The sequence below is a fragment of the Pseudorca crassidens genome, chromosome 14 (assembly GCF_039906515.1).
Source record: "Pseudorca crassidens isolate mPseCra1 chromosome 14, mPseCra1.hap1, whole genome shotgun sequence".
Taxonomy (NCBI): Eukaryota; Metazoa; Chordata; class Mammalia; order Artiodactyla; family Delphinidae; genus Pseudorca; species Pseudorca crassidens.
Genome location: NC_090309.1, coordinates 30,783,977 through 30,800,022, shown reverse-complemented (window position 1 = coordinate 30,800,022; position 16,046 = coordinate 30,783,977). Strand labels below are relative to the sequence as shown.

The following is a 16,046-nucleotide window of genomic DNA, read 5'->3' as shown; positions in this document are numbered from 1 at the left end:
ATTATCGATGCACATATCTATTAAGGAATTTTGAAAAATGCAGAAAAAGTAGCATTATCCATAAGGCATCATACAAAGTTTATGTTTGGGGCCTATCTTTCTAGTTTTTAAAATTTTTATTTTTTACTGTGAATCAATATTAGACACTGTTGAAACACTTTATTTTTTTTAATATTTAAAAACGTAAAGAAAAGTTGAAAGAATGGTTCAGTGAATGCTTACCCCCTGGTATGGCCTCCACTTAGATGAAACAATTATGAACATTTTGCTGCATTTACTTTCTCTCTCTCTCTGGATACTCCCCCCACCCCAGTCATTTGAAACCTAATTGCACACTTGGCCCCTAAAGGCTTCAGCATGCCCCTCCTGAGAAAAAGAAAATTCTTTGTAACCACAATAACATTATCACACCTAGGAAATTAACAATTATCTTCTACTCTTGTCAGATACTGGCTCATATAAATATTCTCTGATTATCCCCCAAATGTCTTTTAGAGCTGTTTAATTTTTTTTTTTTTTTTTTTTTTTTTTTTTTTTTTTTGCGGTACGTGGGCCTCTCACTGTTGTGGCCTCTCCCGTTGTGGAGCACAGGCTCCGGACGCGCAGGCTCAGCGGCCATGGCTCACGGGCCTAGCTGCTCCGCGGCATGTGGGATCTTCCTGGACCGGGGCACGAACCCGCATCCCCTGCATCGGCAGGCGGACTCTCAACCACTGCGCCACCAGGGAAGCCCTAATTTTGTTTTGATCTAAGATCCAACTGGATTTTACGCTCTGTGTTAGTCTCTTCTGTAACAGTCTTTTACCCACCTCCATCATTCCCATTTTTCTCACCCCACAACATTGCATTTTTGAAAAGCCCAAGCCATTGGTCCATGTCCTGGATTTGTCTCATTGTTTCCTTCTGTTGTTGTTTAACTTCTTCTGGCCCCTGTATTTCCTATAAACTGGAACTTAGGTCTCAAGATCAGATTGCATTCAAATGAACTGTTTGGGCAAGAACGCATCACGGGTGATGTTTTGTACGTTGTATTGCATCACAGCAGGAAGCAAAATGTCACCTTGTCCCATCGTTGGTAATGATTGATTACTTGGTTTAGGTGGTGTCTCCAGATCTCTCCCTTGTCAAAGCACACGCTCGCCTCTGTACTTTGCAGGTTATCTGTGGGCGATATCTTGACGTGTGCTGATGTCCTGTTTCCCAGCAACCTCTTACCTAATGGTCCACGAAGCCATTGACCTCCTTGCCTGAAAAGTCATTCACCTGGGGTGCAAAGCGGCGATTCCCTCATTATCATTCCTTCTCTCTTTATTAGCTGGTATTTTTTGTAAAGAAGAGCTTCCCCTCCCCTCTTCCCTTTTGAGTGTTAATATGCCCCTAATACTTTTTATTAATTCAGTGTGTTAAAATCAGTTATGGTGCTGGTTGTGTGAACCGTCCTGCTGTTGGCCATGGAGCGCCTTTGAGCTGTTCCTCCGTCCCGGGCTAAGACAGGGTCTCAGGGGAAATGTCTGTGGGAGAGGTAACACGAATTTTAAACTCATTCACACTGGGGTGTAAATGCTCACTATGGGTCTTACCGAAGTGCAGTTTTTGTTTGGGCTTGGGCTCAGAGTCTGATGCCCTTAGGAGGGACCGTGATGGGATGAATGGAGGCAGGAAGGAAGCAGGAAGGTTGGCTGGACAGTCCTGCTGGACACTTACTCCAAGGACCGGGATCAGTTTTCCCAGCTTGACAGATGCGAAAGTCATGTCTCAAGATTGTTTTTATTCCACATTCCCAACATGGTAGGGTGCTGTGAGGATGGCTAGAACCAAGACCGACCTGCCTTCCGATTCAGTAGCTTTCCTTGGAGCTGAGTCTCAGAGCTCTGGGGCTCCTGGCTGCTACTGGGTCCCTGCCAGCACCTTGATCTCTCTAGGGCTTCTGTTCTCAGATGCCCTTGGCTGGCCCTGGGGATTTTTCTAGGAAGGTGCAGATGTCTGGGGAAGGTGATAGAGGTAGGGGACCTGGCCCAGGCAAGGGAATATATAAAGCTGACTGGTGGCTGGGCTCCTGAATGAAGCTGCACCCTCCATTTTCCCTCTAGAAGGAAGGGGCTTATGAAAGAGGCAGTTGAGACCCTCCATCTTCTGGTGGTCACGGGGTCTCTGTGTCCCCTGCTCTCTGCCCCAGCCACCTCGTCATGGCTTCCCCCAACTCTCTCTGCTACCTTTATCACCTGTGTCATCCTGCCTGTCCTCTCTCTGTCTCTGGTGTGTCACTTTTTCTCATTCACCCTTTTCTGAAATGAAAAGCCCTGGGGATTTGTCCTCTGTGTGCCTACTCACCCAAGCCTGGCCCTCTTTGCATTTCCTCTAATGGACACTTGGTGGCACTGTTATCTAAGACGTGAACCATACCTGATTTGGCCAAGCTACTGAGATAGAAGGTTTTGTGTGTGTGCGCACTAACACACACACACATATCACACTTCTTCATGGTATGGGGCAAGGACAGGGGAGGTACTTGGAGGGCAGAGTGGGAGACTAAAGCAACTTTTTTATTTTCCAAGAATAAAACCTATTAATCATAAAAAGATGAAAAAATCAGAGAAAAGCAAGGAAAATGAAAAAAATTAAGCACATTTCTGCACACCACCTTGGAGAGGCCCACCATGAACATTTGTTTATATCTCCTGCTAGTATGTTTTCCTCCCTGTAGCTCTCACTCCTTCTCTCTGTTGCACATCCCCCCTGCCAGCCCTGGCCCTGCCCTGCCCCAGTGGAAAAAAAATTGGATTTGGAATACAGTTGATCTTCATTATTCACAGATTCTGTATTTGCAAATTTGCCTACTCGCTAAAATTTATTTGTAACCCAAAATTAATCCTTATGGTGCTTTGGTGACCATTTGCAAAGCTGGGAACAATTTGAGTCAGCTGAGGTGCATGTTGCCAGCTGGGCTGAAACAATGTGATTCCCTCCTTGTTTCAGCTCTCATGGTGTAAATGTGTCCTTTTCCTGGTCTATTTAGTGTCATGCTTTTTGCATTTTTTGTGCTTTTTGCTGGTGATTTCAGTGTTTACAAGGGCTCCCGAGTGTTGTGCTGAAATGCTGTCTAGTATTTCCCTGTGTAAGAAGCTGTGACGTGCCTTATGGAGAAACTATGTATTAGGTAAGCTTCATACAGGCATGAGTGAGAGTGCTGTTGGCTGTGAGTTCAATGTTAATGAATCCACAATATATAATAAAAAAACGGTGTTTTGAAACAGAAACACACATAAAACAAGGTTATTGGTGAGTTGACAAAAAACTGTTGTGACAGAGGCTTGCAGGAACCTAACCCTGTATTTCTCTTAGGAGCAACGCTTCAGTGTTCATCAGCTCATGTTCTTGGTGACTTACGATGTGTAGTTAGAATGTGTAACTACCGCCAGTAATGAGAGTCCACTATATCTGTGTGGTTTGGTAAAGTGCTTTTATCACCTAACATTTCCTTAGGTTATTAAATAGTCTTTGAAATCAATTTTTTGATGGCTGCATAATATTCCATGAGATGATATAACATACATTTTAATCCCACCCACATCTCGGTGGCTGTCTCACGGGGAGCCTCCAAGGGCAGCCGGAGGAAGTGATTGCTGGGGAGGCCTTGGACTGCCTGGGGCAGGGCTGGGGGAGGGTGGGGACAACCTGTGCCTTCTTGTCCAGGGAGCTGAGTGATGCTGCCAGCGTCTCTCAGCTGTGTCTGATTAACGAGTCTTCCCTCCCTCCCTCCCTTCTTTCCTTCCTATTTTAAACTTTTGTTCATCTAAGTTTTGAATTAGGTAATACATTTATTATGCCCACCATATACATTTATGCATCCATCATTTTGCATCATTCTGGCTTAATTATGCATATGCTGCACACATCTGACCATAAATTCTTACCTTTTACCCTTTTAACACAAACGGTTGCACATGACACTCACTGTTCTGCACCTTGCTTTTTTCACTTAATAATAGAACTTGGAAGTTGTTTCATATCACAGAGCTCTTTCATTCTTCTAGGGCTACACAGTGCCCCATTCTGTGGATGGATCACACTTTATCTAATCTGTCCTCTGTTGGTGGACACATGGGTTGTTCCACGTCCTCCCTAGTTGGAGCCATGCTGCAGTGGATAACCTCGTACACGTGTTATGCTGCACACGTGCAAGTCTTTCTGTAGGATACTTTCTAGAGGTAGGACTGGTAGGTCAGAGGGCATTTGCATTTGTAATTTTGAACCATAGTGGCCAATGGCCCTTTGGAGGGGTTGAGCTGTTCTGTTTTCCCACCAGCAAAATCCTAGCGTGCAGTTTTCCCATTGCCTTGCCAAGAGAGGGCTGTCAGGCTTTAGAGATTTTTGTGAATCTGACAGATGAGACGTCGTATCTCATTCATTTTGTTTCTTTTATTATGAGGGAGATTAAGCATCTTTCTGTGTGCTTTACAGCCCTTTGTGTAACCATTCCTGAGAACTGTGTGTCCCACTTTGCCTTTTGTTCCGTCTGACTGTCGGAGCTCTTCTTTCCTTACTCCTCTCTTTGCTCACACAAGGGCCAAATCCCGGCACCCATCCCTGCCCCCAGACTTTGCCTGGGCTCTTCTCACAGGGAGGAGGGGATGGTGGGCACAGGGGCTGGTACTGGGTGGATCAGGGATGGAGACAAAGTCCTGGCCCCTAGGGAGGCCACACCCTCATTTGATGGAGGGCCCAAAGCCCCCAGTCTGGTCAGGTGCTCATTAGATGAGAAAATGCATGTCAATGCTTCACACAATCAGGGCCCACAGTAAATGCCCTGAGGAAGGCTGCTCACTGTTTCCGTGTGTAGGACACACACACCTTCCAGGATCTGAAGCAGAGTCTTCACCTGCTGCCCTGTGTGGGTACGGGATGCCCTGGGCTGGCTAAGGGACCTGGTGCCTCCCTGGGGACGCCCAGGGCAGAGCAGAACACACAAGCCGCTGGATTGGATCTGGTTTCCACCTCTGCTAGATTTCTTGTTTGTGGAAAGCCCAGTCTTATGAGCAGGGCTGATTGGAGGCAGACTGTGGCTTATGAGGTTTGTGTCTTCACTGCATTTTCCTCTCTCAGATGCAGGTGCATGGCCCCCTGCCCTGGCCCTCCAGCCCCCCTTTCCTCTCCTCCTCCCTCCATCGCTAATCTCCTGGGTTCACAGTCTTCCAAAAGGGCAGGTGATCTGGGCTGATGGGCAAAGGGGATTGCCTCAGACTCTAGGACTCCTGGGAAAGCTGGTCTGGACGCAGGGCTCCATATTTAGGGTCATGGCCATAATGGGAGGTGAGGGAGGAGAATTTCCAGCCAGAGGTATGAGATAAGGAAGGAGGGTTGTGACATTCAAACAATCTATCCCTCCTAACTCCCTCCACCCCATGCCCCCTTGGGTCTGATCTACCATTGAGCTTTGTCTCTAGAAAGATTCCCTGTGTCTGAGCCCACTGCACCAGGCTCCATGGCCCCCAGGGCCTTCTGCCCAGCCCCAAACGTGGCCAGCATGGCAGAGAATGGCTGCTGGCTGGTGTGGTGGTCTCCGAGGGAGCCCAGAGTCCCCTCAAAGCTCCATCCACCTGTGCTCTGTGTCTTCTAGCTCTGCAGCAAGATCCTGGAGAAGACGGCCAACCCTCAGTGGAACCAGAGCATCACGGTGCCTGCCATGGTGAGCCTCACCCCCATGAGCCCACCCCAGGAGGCCTGGGCTCCCAGCCTACCCAGTTCCCGCCTGCATCCCAGACTTCTGCTTCTTCAGAAGGACCCCACCCAACCCGTCTCTCTTCCCTCCTTAGTTTCCCTCCATGTGTGAGAAAATGAGGATTCGTGTCATAGACTGGTGAGCTCTGCGTCCCGGGATCTTTAGAGGTGGCTGTTGTCAGGGGTCACTTGGTCCTTCGGTTTCCTTTTGTTCATTCTGCAAGAAGTGGGAGAGTCTGTTTCAGGTGAGGTAGTTTCCTCTGGGGGAGGCCAGAGAAGGAGAGGGTGTGGGCTGTTGGGAAGCTTACAGCCCTGCTCGAGGGCAGCCAGCGGGGGCTGGAACAGCTCCAGGAACCAGAGATCCCTGAGGCCAGGAGGGGCCAGGAAGGCTTCCTGGAGGAGGTGAGGTTTTGGGAAGTTCAGGATGAAGGCATTCTAATGAAGAGAGGGTCATAAGCAGAGGCATGGAAGCTGGAAAGAGCAAAGCTTCCAGGAGGGTGGGCTGTGTTGCCCACAGTGTTGGTAGGATGAAACGGGTCTTCAGGCTGGGGAAGTGGGTCCGGTTACCCGAGCTGGGGATGCCACTGCCGGCTTGCAGCAGGGGTGGGCAAGAGTCACACAGTCATCTTAGAAAATGAGTATCTAACCCTTGCTGAGCGTCTATGTGCTCCAGGTCCTCCTCCCAGTGAGCGCTTTACATGCGTGTCCCACCTGACGCTCACCTCGACTCCAGGCACCGCCCGACCTTGCAGATGAGGGAGTAGGTTTGAATAGACTGAGTACCCTGTACGACGTTGGGAAGCAGCCGAGGCCAGGCTCGAACAAGCCTGTGCTCCCTCCGCCCGTGCGCTTAACCACCGGGCCGTGCTGACCCTTCCGCGTTGAGCCTTCTCTCACGCCCGACGGCTGTTAGGCGTCCCCACGCGCGATCTCCAGGACCTTCCCTACATCAGCCTTTCCCAAAAGAGAGAGTTGTCCTTTCTCTGCCCCCAAAAAGTCTTGGCTGTGCGGTTCCCGGCGTGTTGTCCTTTGGTCTCAGGCCCATGGCACCCCCAGCCAGGAGGATAATGAGAGACTAGGGAAAACCCCCAGGCCACAGAGCCATTAAAGTGCGCGCCAGGTCCCCAGCCCGAGAGAAGACAGCTTGGGAGAATTAGAGGAGAGGAAGGGAGTGCGAGGGGGGCGAGGAGGGAGAGGCCTCTGGGGCCCTGCCCGCCCGTATGCTCTGTGGGAGGTGCTTTGGGGGCAATGTGCTCTACACCCACGGAGCCATCCTTCCCCTCGACGTGTGCGCGCGCGTGCGTGCGCTGGGTGCGTGCCTGTGCGTGGCGGTGTGAGTGGATGCACGCGGGCGTGCGAGCGCAAGGGCGCCGCGTCCCCTGTGTTGTGGACGGCCTCGCCCGAGTCCGTGTGAGCCGAGTGAGGCATCGGCATACTGTACAATCCAAACACATTACCGAATGTGGTGGCTGCCTCTCTGGTTTAGGCTGAAGTGGCATTTTTATTGTGAGTCTATTTTCAGACTTGCTGCATTTTCCAAAAGCAACCTCAAGCCCCAAAACCCAACTCTTGGCCAGAAAGCATTCAGTTGCTGCAAGTTCCTATCCAGAAAAGTGCTTTCTTCCCAGAAAACTCAGATAAACTTGTGTTATTACCTGAATCCTAGAAATACGATATGGTCCATATGGCCTTTTCTCTGTAACTTAATCTTCCATTCAGTTCTCAAAGAATTTCTTTCATTAAAAGACAAAATCCCCCAAACTACCCCCTACCCCGCAAAAAAAAAACCTGACACAAAATCTCTCTCCTCCCATTCTCTTTCCCTTCTCACCAGATTCATGTAAGACCAGAGGTGAGAAATCCTATTCCTCTCCAAGGGCTGGTCTTTTCTAGGGGTTGGTCATGAAGGCAGTTTAAAAGCGTCATCAACTGTCAATTATCTGGTATTGATAACCTTACTGTAAAATGTTTAAGGGAATTTTTACTTTCCAGTTCATCTTAACGTTATTCACCAGGAAAAGGGATACAGATCTGTGCTGGCAATTCACTCTTCCTAATGTAGCCCCCGCCCTGAGGGAAAACTTTAAAGCTTCAACACCTCCCTGGGAAATACAGAGAGAAAGGAAGGGAGCAGCAGAGATCTGGTATCTCATGGCTTTAAGATTTAAAAGGAAAATGAAATTGCCGTGCCCAGGCGGGTCTTTCACAATGGGGCGTGTGGGTATCATCTCCTGAAGCCTCCTGTGGCCAAAGGATGCACAGCAGGGAGAGAGGGCCTGCTGGGCCCCGAGAGGAGGGAAGAGGCACGTGGGGAACCTTCTGGAAGGAGATAGATCCTGCCCCATCCAGCGTTCCTCAGTCTCAGCACTGTGACGTTTTGGACTGGAAAAGTCTTTGCAGTGGGTGACTGTCCTGTGCACTGTAGGATGTTTGCTGCAACCATGGCTTCTCTCTACCACTCCCCTCCACATCAAAAATGTTTCCAGACGTTGCCAGATGTCCTGGGGTCAGAATCACTGGATTGAGAACTCTAGGTCTAGCCTGGCAAGGAAGCAGCAGGTCGTTGCAAGCGTAGCTCTGGTTTCCATGTCAGGCATATTCTGCTCAAATCCCAGCTTTGCCAACCTGCCTACCTCAGCTTCTTCATCTGAAATTGGGGCTAATTGCAGAACCTGCCTCAGGGCCAACATGAGGATTAAATGAGCCAAGTCACGTGACGGGGTTAGCACACTGCTTGGCTCTCAGGAGGAGTCCAGTAAATGCTGACTATTACTGTATATGATTGTTAGGGGGGCAGGTGTGGGGCGCAGAGGAAGGGTCTGCACAAGACAGTCAGTCCTCAAGCTTCTCCCCATAGTCCCCTATGCTGGCTGGGGAGGGGAGAGGCCGCCTTCTGGGAGGCAGGACAGGCCCCGTATTGTAGACAGAAGCCGCGTGGGCCACGGTGCGAGCACTGGACCTGGAGTCTGGACACCAGGGTTTCGGTTCTGGCTCTGCCCCTCCCTCCCAGGCTGACCTCGGGCAAGGACCTTCTGGCTCTGAGCCTCAGTTTCTTCATCCATGCAAAAGAGATGTTAGTAAGAGTACCTGTTCCTCAAGGCTGCTGGGAGAATCCTTGGAGATAAGGGGGTTTAAAAGTGCTTTGTCACATACAGAATCAGATACAAAAAAGAGCTACCATAAGCTAATTAAGACTGTGGCCTTGGAGGTTGTTTCTTCCTGGTCATCTGGTTTTCTCCTTGGTCCGGGTATGTCTTGGCTCCTAGAGCCTTGCTCTCCCTGGGCCTGGGGGTCTGGCTCCCTGAGCGGCCTCCTGCTCCCCCGCCCTGCCTCCTGCCTCAGGTCTCCTCCCTTTCAACCTGCAGCTGTGCCCGCAGACCTCCAGCATGGCCGGTGGGATGCTGATGGTGGGGGGGATGGACTGGGTCCCCCCTAGAGGAGTCTTGAGTGACACTTTCTTGCCTAGGATTACTAGGCCTCCATAACATACCCCGTGTGAAGACTGGGACCCCTAATGATGTATAACCGAGGTCGTTTCCTTCCTGGGTGGGCTGTGGCCTGCGATCCCCCTCCCCTGTTCACGCCCTTTCTGCCCCTTTGCTCTAGGGACCGCCTTACGCACAACGACATTGTGGCCACCAACTACCTGAGTATGTCGAAAATCTCTGCCTCTGGAGGAGAAATAGAAGGTACGTTCCACCTTTGTGCTGCCCTCTGGCCCCCCGTGCTCTCCCCTGTTCCACCCCTACTGTCTTGAGAGTTTGTAGAAAAGGGAAGATTATAAGGTCTTTGCTGCCCATTTCCCAGGGAGAAGGGCTCTGGCCAGTGAGAGAGATGGGTTTGCATTTAGGACTGGCCCACTTCGGATGGTGGGATACACCACCGAATGGCATAGGGAGGATTCATTCCTGCAGATTATACTGGTGGCTGTGGCCACACCATCCACCGGGTTCTAGGTTGGCTGACTGTGTTCTAGCAGCTTCTGTTTTGAAAAGCTTTCATTGGCCTGTGAACAAGTAGTTCATGATCATTTTGTACAATTTAAAAGAAAAATATAAAATGGTCACAAAATTATCCATAAGCCTACCCTCCCAGACAAGAGGTAAATATTAACATTCTGGGACCTGTTTGTCTGTATGTATGTACGTGAAAAACTTTGCTTTGAAACAATTTTCAATTGTTTTGAAAATTGCTTTTTGTCACTTGGCAATACAACATAGATGTTCACTCATGTTATTAAGTATTCTTCTACAATATAATTTTAAATGAATACACACATTCCATTGTGTGAATACACCATAGTCCACATTAACTAAATGTTGAATAGTTAAGTGTTTTCTAATTTTTCCATGTTATAAACAGCTAACTTGATATTGAATATTTTTGTAGCTGAATCTTTATGTAATTCATGATTTTTTCTTTTGCATAAATACCTAGAAGTGGAATTGCTGTGTTGAAAGATTCGAACATTTTAGGGACTTCCCTGGTGGTCCAGTGGCTAAGACTCCATGCTCCCAATGCAGGGGGCCCAAGGTTCGATCCCTGGTCAGGGAACTAGATCCCACATGCCACAACTAAGCCCTGGCCCAGCCAAATAAAAAAATAAATAAATATTTTTAAAAGATTTGAACATTTTGAATCTTTTGGTATGTATCAAAAGTGCCCTACAAAAAGACTGGACTATTTTACACTCTAATCACTCAAGCTTATTTTGCTGCACCCTCATCAAGAAAATGCAAAATAATGGTATTTAAAAAGAATTTTGTCAGTTTGTTGGGTGAACTTCATTGTTGCCTTAATTTTATTTCATTGATATCTGGTAAAGTTGACCATTGTAAATTTTAAAATATTATAATAATTATCTTACATTTACAAATTATATATATTTATATACTTCTAAATTTATTCTGTTGTAAATCGCCTATTCATGCTTTTTTCTATATTTCTGATGGTATGCTTGTCTTTTTCTCATTGTTTTTTTTAAGAGTTGTGTATGTATGTGGAGGTTAATTTTCTCCCATCATATATGTTGTAAATAATTTTTGTCAGTCTTATTTAATCATTTCATAGTTTTTAACATACGGAAATTAAAAAATTTCACATAGCTAAATATATTAATCTTTTCCTTAGTGAATTAGGAAAGGGTTTAACATTACTTTTTTCAAAATTGTTCTTTGGTGATACCAATGCTATATACTGAATAATGTTTTCCCTGCGTTTTGAATTGCCACTTTTATCCCATACTAAATTCCTAAATGTGTTCTTGGGCCTATTTCTTGATTTTCTATTATCTTTAATTGGTATGTCTGCTTATTACTTCTTAGGTTTTGGTATCTGGGCTATGCTGGCTCTGTAAAATTAATTGGAAAGATTTAAAGTCTTTTCTAACATCTGGAACAGTTTATATCTCATAAGAATATAGTCTTTTGAGGGTTTGAAAGAATTCACCCATAAAACCATATGGGCTGGGTGCCCTTTTTGAGTGGGTGTTGCACTCGCTCTTTAAAATCTTTTCAGTTTCTCCTGTGATCATTGGTATTTTTAGTTTGTTACTTTTACTATAGTTAATTTTGATAATCTACATTTTCCTAGAAAAACATTCATTACACTGAGGTCTTCTAATTTTTTTACTTATAGTGTTGTGTGGAGTAATCTTTTATAATTTAAACAATTCTCTCTACTTTCTTACTTCTAATGAAATATGTTTGAATTTTCCTTTTTCTTGACTAGGCTAGTTAGAAGTTTTTTTTTTCTCCCTACTTTATCGGACTTTTCAAAGAATCTGCTTTTGGATTTAGATATTAATTCTAATATTTTCTAATTTTTTATTCTCTCATCTTTCTACTCTTTAACTCTCTTTAGACGTATTTTGTTGTTTCCTTTTTAACTTTCTAGTTAACTTCTTGTGTTTATTTTCAATATTTCTTATTTAAATAATGGAAGTATGGTTTCTGCTCCATATGTCATGCTTTTGGCCTTCAGCAAACCCCAAGGTTATATTTATCTCTATTTTTTACACTTAAATATTTAATCTATTTTGAATTTATTTTGGTGTGTTTTCTGAGAATGATTTGATTCCTTTGTAGGTAATCTTTTCTTTTTTTTTCTGACTAGATGCTGTTTGTAGGAATGTCTCTTTTTCCTTGCAGTTTAAAAAATACCTTTGATCTGTCTAGGTACAGGACTCTTTTCCTTGAATTTTGTCTGAGACATAGAGAATCCTTAAATCTGAGTTGAGGGATGATTTCACTTACTCTTACATTGTTTACCTGAGCAGCTGAAGGCAGGGTACGGGAGGGGTAGGAGGGGAGCTCTGGAACCAGGCAGCTTGAGAGAGTTGCTCCAGTCTCCTCCCACAAGTCCCAGCCTTGTAAGGTTTTTGTAAGGATCCAGTGAGATTATAAATGTTACATTCTGGTACATAATAAACCCCAAAGTAATGTCTGTTGTTTAGTATTGCTACTACTGGCTTTCTGCATCCCTAATCTGATTTTTCTTCCCACTGTACCAATTCTGCTTTTTACTGCTTCCCATGTGGTTTAAAATTGACTATTGCATTTTTAGTTTCTTGTCATGCCTTCCTTTCCCTCTGTCTTTTTTTTTATGTTTTCCTTTTCCTCTTTGTTCTCTCCCTCAAGTTTTGTTTTGTTCCACAAAAACTATGTCTTCTTGCACTCTACCGAGGATTCCAAATCGTGTCCTGAGAATTTCAGGTGAACACTCTCTTGAATCTTACAGATGCTATTTCCTCCCTGTTTCCCTATACTGGTTGGCCCCCTGTTTTCCCCCTCCCCCTTTATTTACTCTCACAATAGCTGGTCAGTGTTGGTGTCTTTCCACAGACAGGATGTGTGGGTCTCTGTCCACCCATCTTCTCAGATCTTTATCTGGAGGACAGGTTAGCGTGCCCAGTTTCTGGAAGATTCTACCTAGCAGTCTTGAAGTTGACCAATCCCTTCTAGATTCTCTGAAACATTAAAAAAAAAAAAAACCTTTGAATTATAGATAATTCAAACATACATAAAAGTAAAGAATTCCACAATGAACTCCCAGGTGCCCTCACTCAGCTTTAACATCTAGCTGCTGTCATTCTGATTTCATCGTTGATACTTGTAATTGGTGGAGTACACAAAAACTCCCTTCCAGAAGTCATTGCTATGTGGGCTCCTCCTGCCCCAGCCCCTCCCCCTTCCAACTGTGGGAACTGCTGGTCCCAGGATGCGGTGCTTCTTCTGTGATTGCTGTTCCGAGAGTTGGATGTAGAGGTAGAAGGATTGGAGGTGGGGGCAGTGTATCATGGGAGTGGGTGGGAGAGAGGGTATTCTAGGCTCCTCGTGGATCAGAACTCCTGGCACGGAAGGAACCTCTTCTCCAGTTTCCTGGCTGGTGCCATCCCTGTCTCTGAGTCCAAGGACAGACGCTGGTACAGCACAAAGCGACCTTCTGACTTTTCCAACAGCTGCCGTTTCATGAGGCTATAGCTGCGCCAGCTGTCAGCCACCTGAGGGAGAGTTTAGATCCCTGTGCCCCCATCAGTCTTCACGTCTGGTGGTGATGTTGACCTTGATCTTTTCCAGGGTCATCATGAATATTTGAACGGGAACGTGAGAAAGATGTTTATTTGGCCACTAGATGGCGCTCAGGCCATGGGCAACCCCGCGTGGTTCAGGGACCACTGGCTCCCACAGATTGTTTTGGGCTTAAATGAGAATCTTCTTGCCACCAGCTAACCGGTTTTAGATGCGCAGTTAAATAGCTTGATCTATGTAGCAATAAAAGAGTTAGACTTACTGCTCAAACTGGAGCTGTTCTTCCCAAGCTCTCTCTAGGCCTGGAAGTTTAGCCCTTGCCTCTGTCCCTGCCAAGCTTTTCCCACTTGTCCTGAGGCCACCTCAGAATGTCACCCCAACTTTCAGATCTTTGTGTTTTTCTCCACACTGGGGTGTTCTAGAACATCTGGGTGATGCATGGCCCTTGATTTCCCCACTACTCTCAAAACCCAAACTAAAGCAAACTGTAAAAATGGGTTCTTTCTCTATACTCCCTGGCCTCACAGTTCACCAGCTTATTTGATCCAACCAGGAGTTTTTGTTTTCGTGTTTTGTTTTTATTTCCAGCTAGGACAGGACCTAACACTAGCTTCTTAAGCACCTCTGCCCACAAGTTTGCCTGGGCACACTTAAGTATTCCTTGGACCCTGTGCTCCAAAACATTTAGTAAAAAATTGGTTTTTTAATAAGGAGTGCTTTTCTTAGAAGCTGCAGTACTTTCGAAAGGTAACAGGAACGTGAGACCCATGAAACCTACACAGATTCTTTTATAACTTTGTACGTACGAAAATCGTGCTACATAAATAGCACTCAGGCAGTTTTTTCCACAGCTACGAAATCCAAAGTTCGTTTCTTTTTGTCTTTGGAACGTAGATGATGAGGATTTCCCAGCAGTTCTTGGTTTCTCCTCCTGCCTGGCGCGGGCTGGTGTCAGGCAGCCAAGCCGTGGGCGTGGGAGATGGGCTGAGAGGCAGAGGCAGCGGCAGGGCTGGCCGCAGGTAGTGGCCTCAGCTTCTCCAGGAGACGCGGGGTCCCGGGCTGGGAGGGCCTGCCCTCTGGCTTCCCCAGGTGAGGGAGCTAGGCTGGGCTGCTCACGCTACAGAACTGGGAGCATTCATCTGTGTTTTGAGGCTTCCCCAGCCCCTATTCCTTGGGCTTAGGGAAAACACACCAGAACACTTGTGTTTTGGCAGAAGAGTGATGAGGATTAAATAGAGGCTTTGTCTTGGTTGGCTTCACTGGTGACGCTGCCCTTGACTTTATGAGCTGTCTGCAGACACAGGGGAAGGACCCAGGATGATCCTCAGCTCCTGGAGACCTGGGACCCTGCCCCCAGATTAGGAGCCATTGGCCTCAGTTGTCAGCAGGGCCGTGTCTCAGCATGCCTTACACTGTGCCTGTTAGGTTTGCTGAACAAACGAATGAATGAGTGAGGGAATTAGTGAATAGGCGTGGTTGGGAACAAGCCTACTCTGCAGCCCCCTAAACCGGTCCTCCCAGCCACCAGAGGCACGTGTTGTTCAGATGGCTGGTAGGACAGGGGCCATCTGTGTCTGGGCTGGGCACTAGTTTGCAGCCAGGATTCAGAGTTGGTCTGTGGGTGGAAAGCCATGTTTGCTTCTGCAAGAAGCACGTGGGGGTCGGAACTATGACCTCGGCCTCATTAGCCCTAGATAACTGACCGGGCCTGTTTGTAATCATTTGGAAGGAGCTTAAAGTGGAATCTGTTTCCTTCCGGCGGGCCCTGGCCGTGCTCTCCTGGGGCTGCAGCCGTGCCCGTGGCGGTCCTCTGTGGTTGCCGAAACTCCCCTGCGACCAGAGGCCTCGCTCCCCCACTGATGAAAACCTATTCCTGTGGATATGAAAATGGCCATGAATTATGGTTTCTGCAGCTCTGACTTCTGCCAGCTGGCATTCCTAGCTGAGGCCTGCTGTGGAGAGCTGAGTGGGTGGGTCCCAGGGCCTCAGGTCCCCCAGAGCCTCGCCTCACTGCCCTCCGTGCTGCCCTCTGGGCTCACTTGGTCAGCTCTGTCCTCATATCCAGGCTCCACGTTCCCTCTTCTCTTCCCCACGCTCTTTCTTTCTGTGTCTCTCCTCATTCTTCCTTCATAATGTTTTACTCAGCTCTTGGCCCTTAACTCTGATCATGGAGCTATAGGAAAATAGCAATAGGTATTGTTTTTTGAAGGAGACCAGTAGGTAAAAGTGATCAATGAATGAAAATAATTTAGGGTTTCACCAAACACAACCCCAGGTCAATCAGGACCCCAGACTCGGCTACACTTAGATGGTTGGAGGAGGAGACGGGGAAGGTCAGAGTGTGGGAAGAGGCAGAATCGGAGAGGACCATGGAAGGAGACTGAGGGCTGCCTACTCTTTAGGGGGCATCTTGTACCTGCCTATAAGCAAGGGACGGATTCCAAGAGGCCGAAAATATGCCAGAGCATCTCCTTTCTTGCTTCTCTTATTTCTAGACACTCCTCACCAGCATTTAGGGTATGCCCAAGAGTAGAAGCTTTAGCTAATGGAGGGTGCCTGGCACTGTGGTTCATTCGAAACGGCAGGTGTCAAAAGCCAGATCCCAGTGCCTGCTGTTGTGAAAATGCAACACGGTGCCCTCAGTGGTAATACTGGAAATAACCACTAGGTGGAGATCTTGTGCCTTGAAATGCTTCCACTCAGGGCAGTCAACCTGCCTGTGGCAGGGACCGCTGGGTGTGCCTCACTGCCTAGCTCTGGCCCTTTCACGTTTCCCCCACCCTTTCTTTGCATCTGTAC

General features: G+C 47.2%; 1 protein-coding gene across 26 annotated transcripts in view; it reads left to right on the top strand.

Annotated features, from left to right (window-relative positions):
* Window positions 1–16,046, top strand: part of DYSF (dysferlin) — a 222,467-nt gene that overhangs the window by 74,607 nt on the left and 131,814 nt on the right. For all 26 annotated transcript variants that reach the window (XM_067704737.1, XM_067704747.1, XM_067704750.1 and 23 more), the window contains 3 exons: window positions 5,618–5,686; window positions 5,814–5,857; window positions 9,325–9,407. In XM_067704737.1, the coding sequence (XP_067560838.1) occupies window positions 5,618–5,686; window positions 5,814–5,857; window positions 9,325–9,407 (196 nt within the window). The remainder of the gene's footprint in view (window positions 1–5,617; window positions 5,687–5,813; window positions 5,858–9,324; window positions 9,408–16,046) is intronic.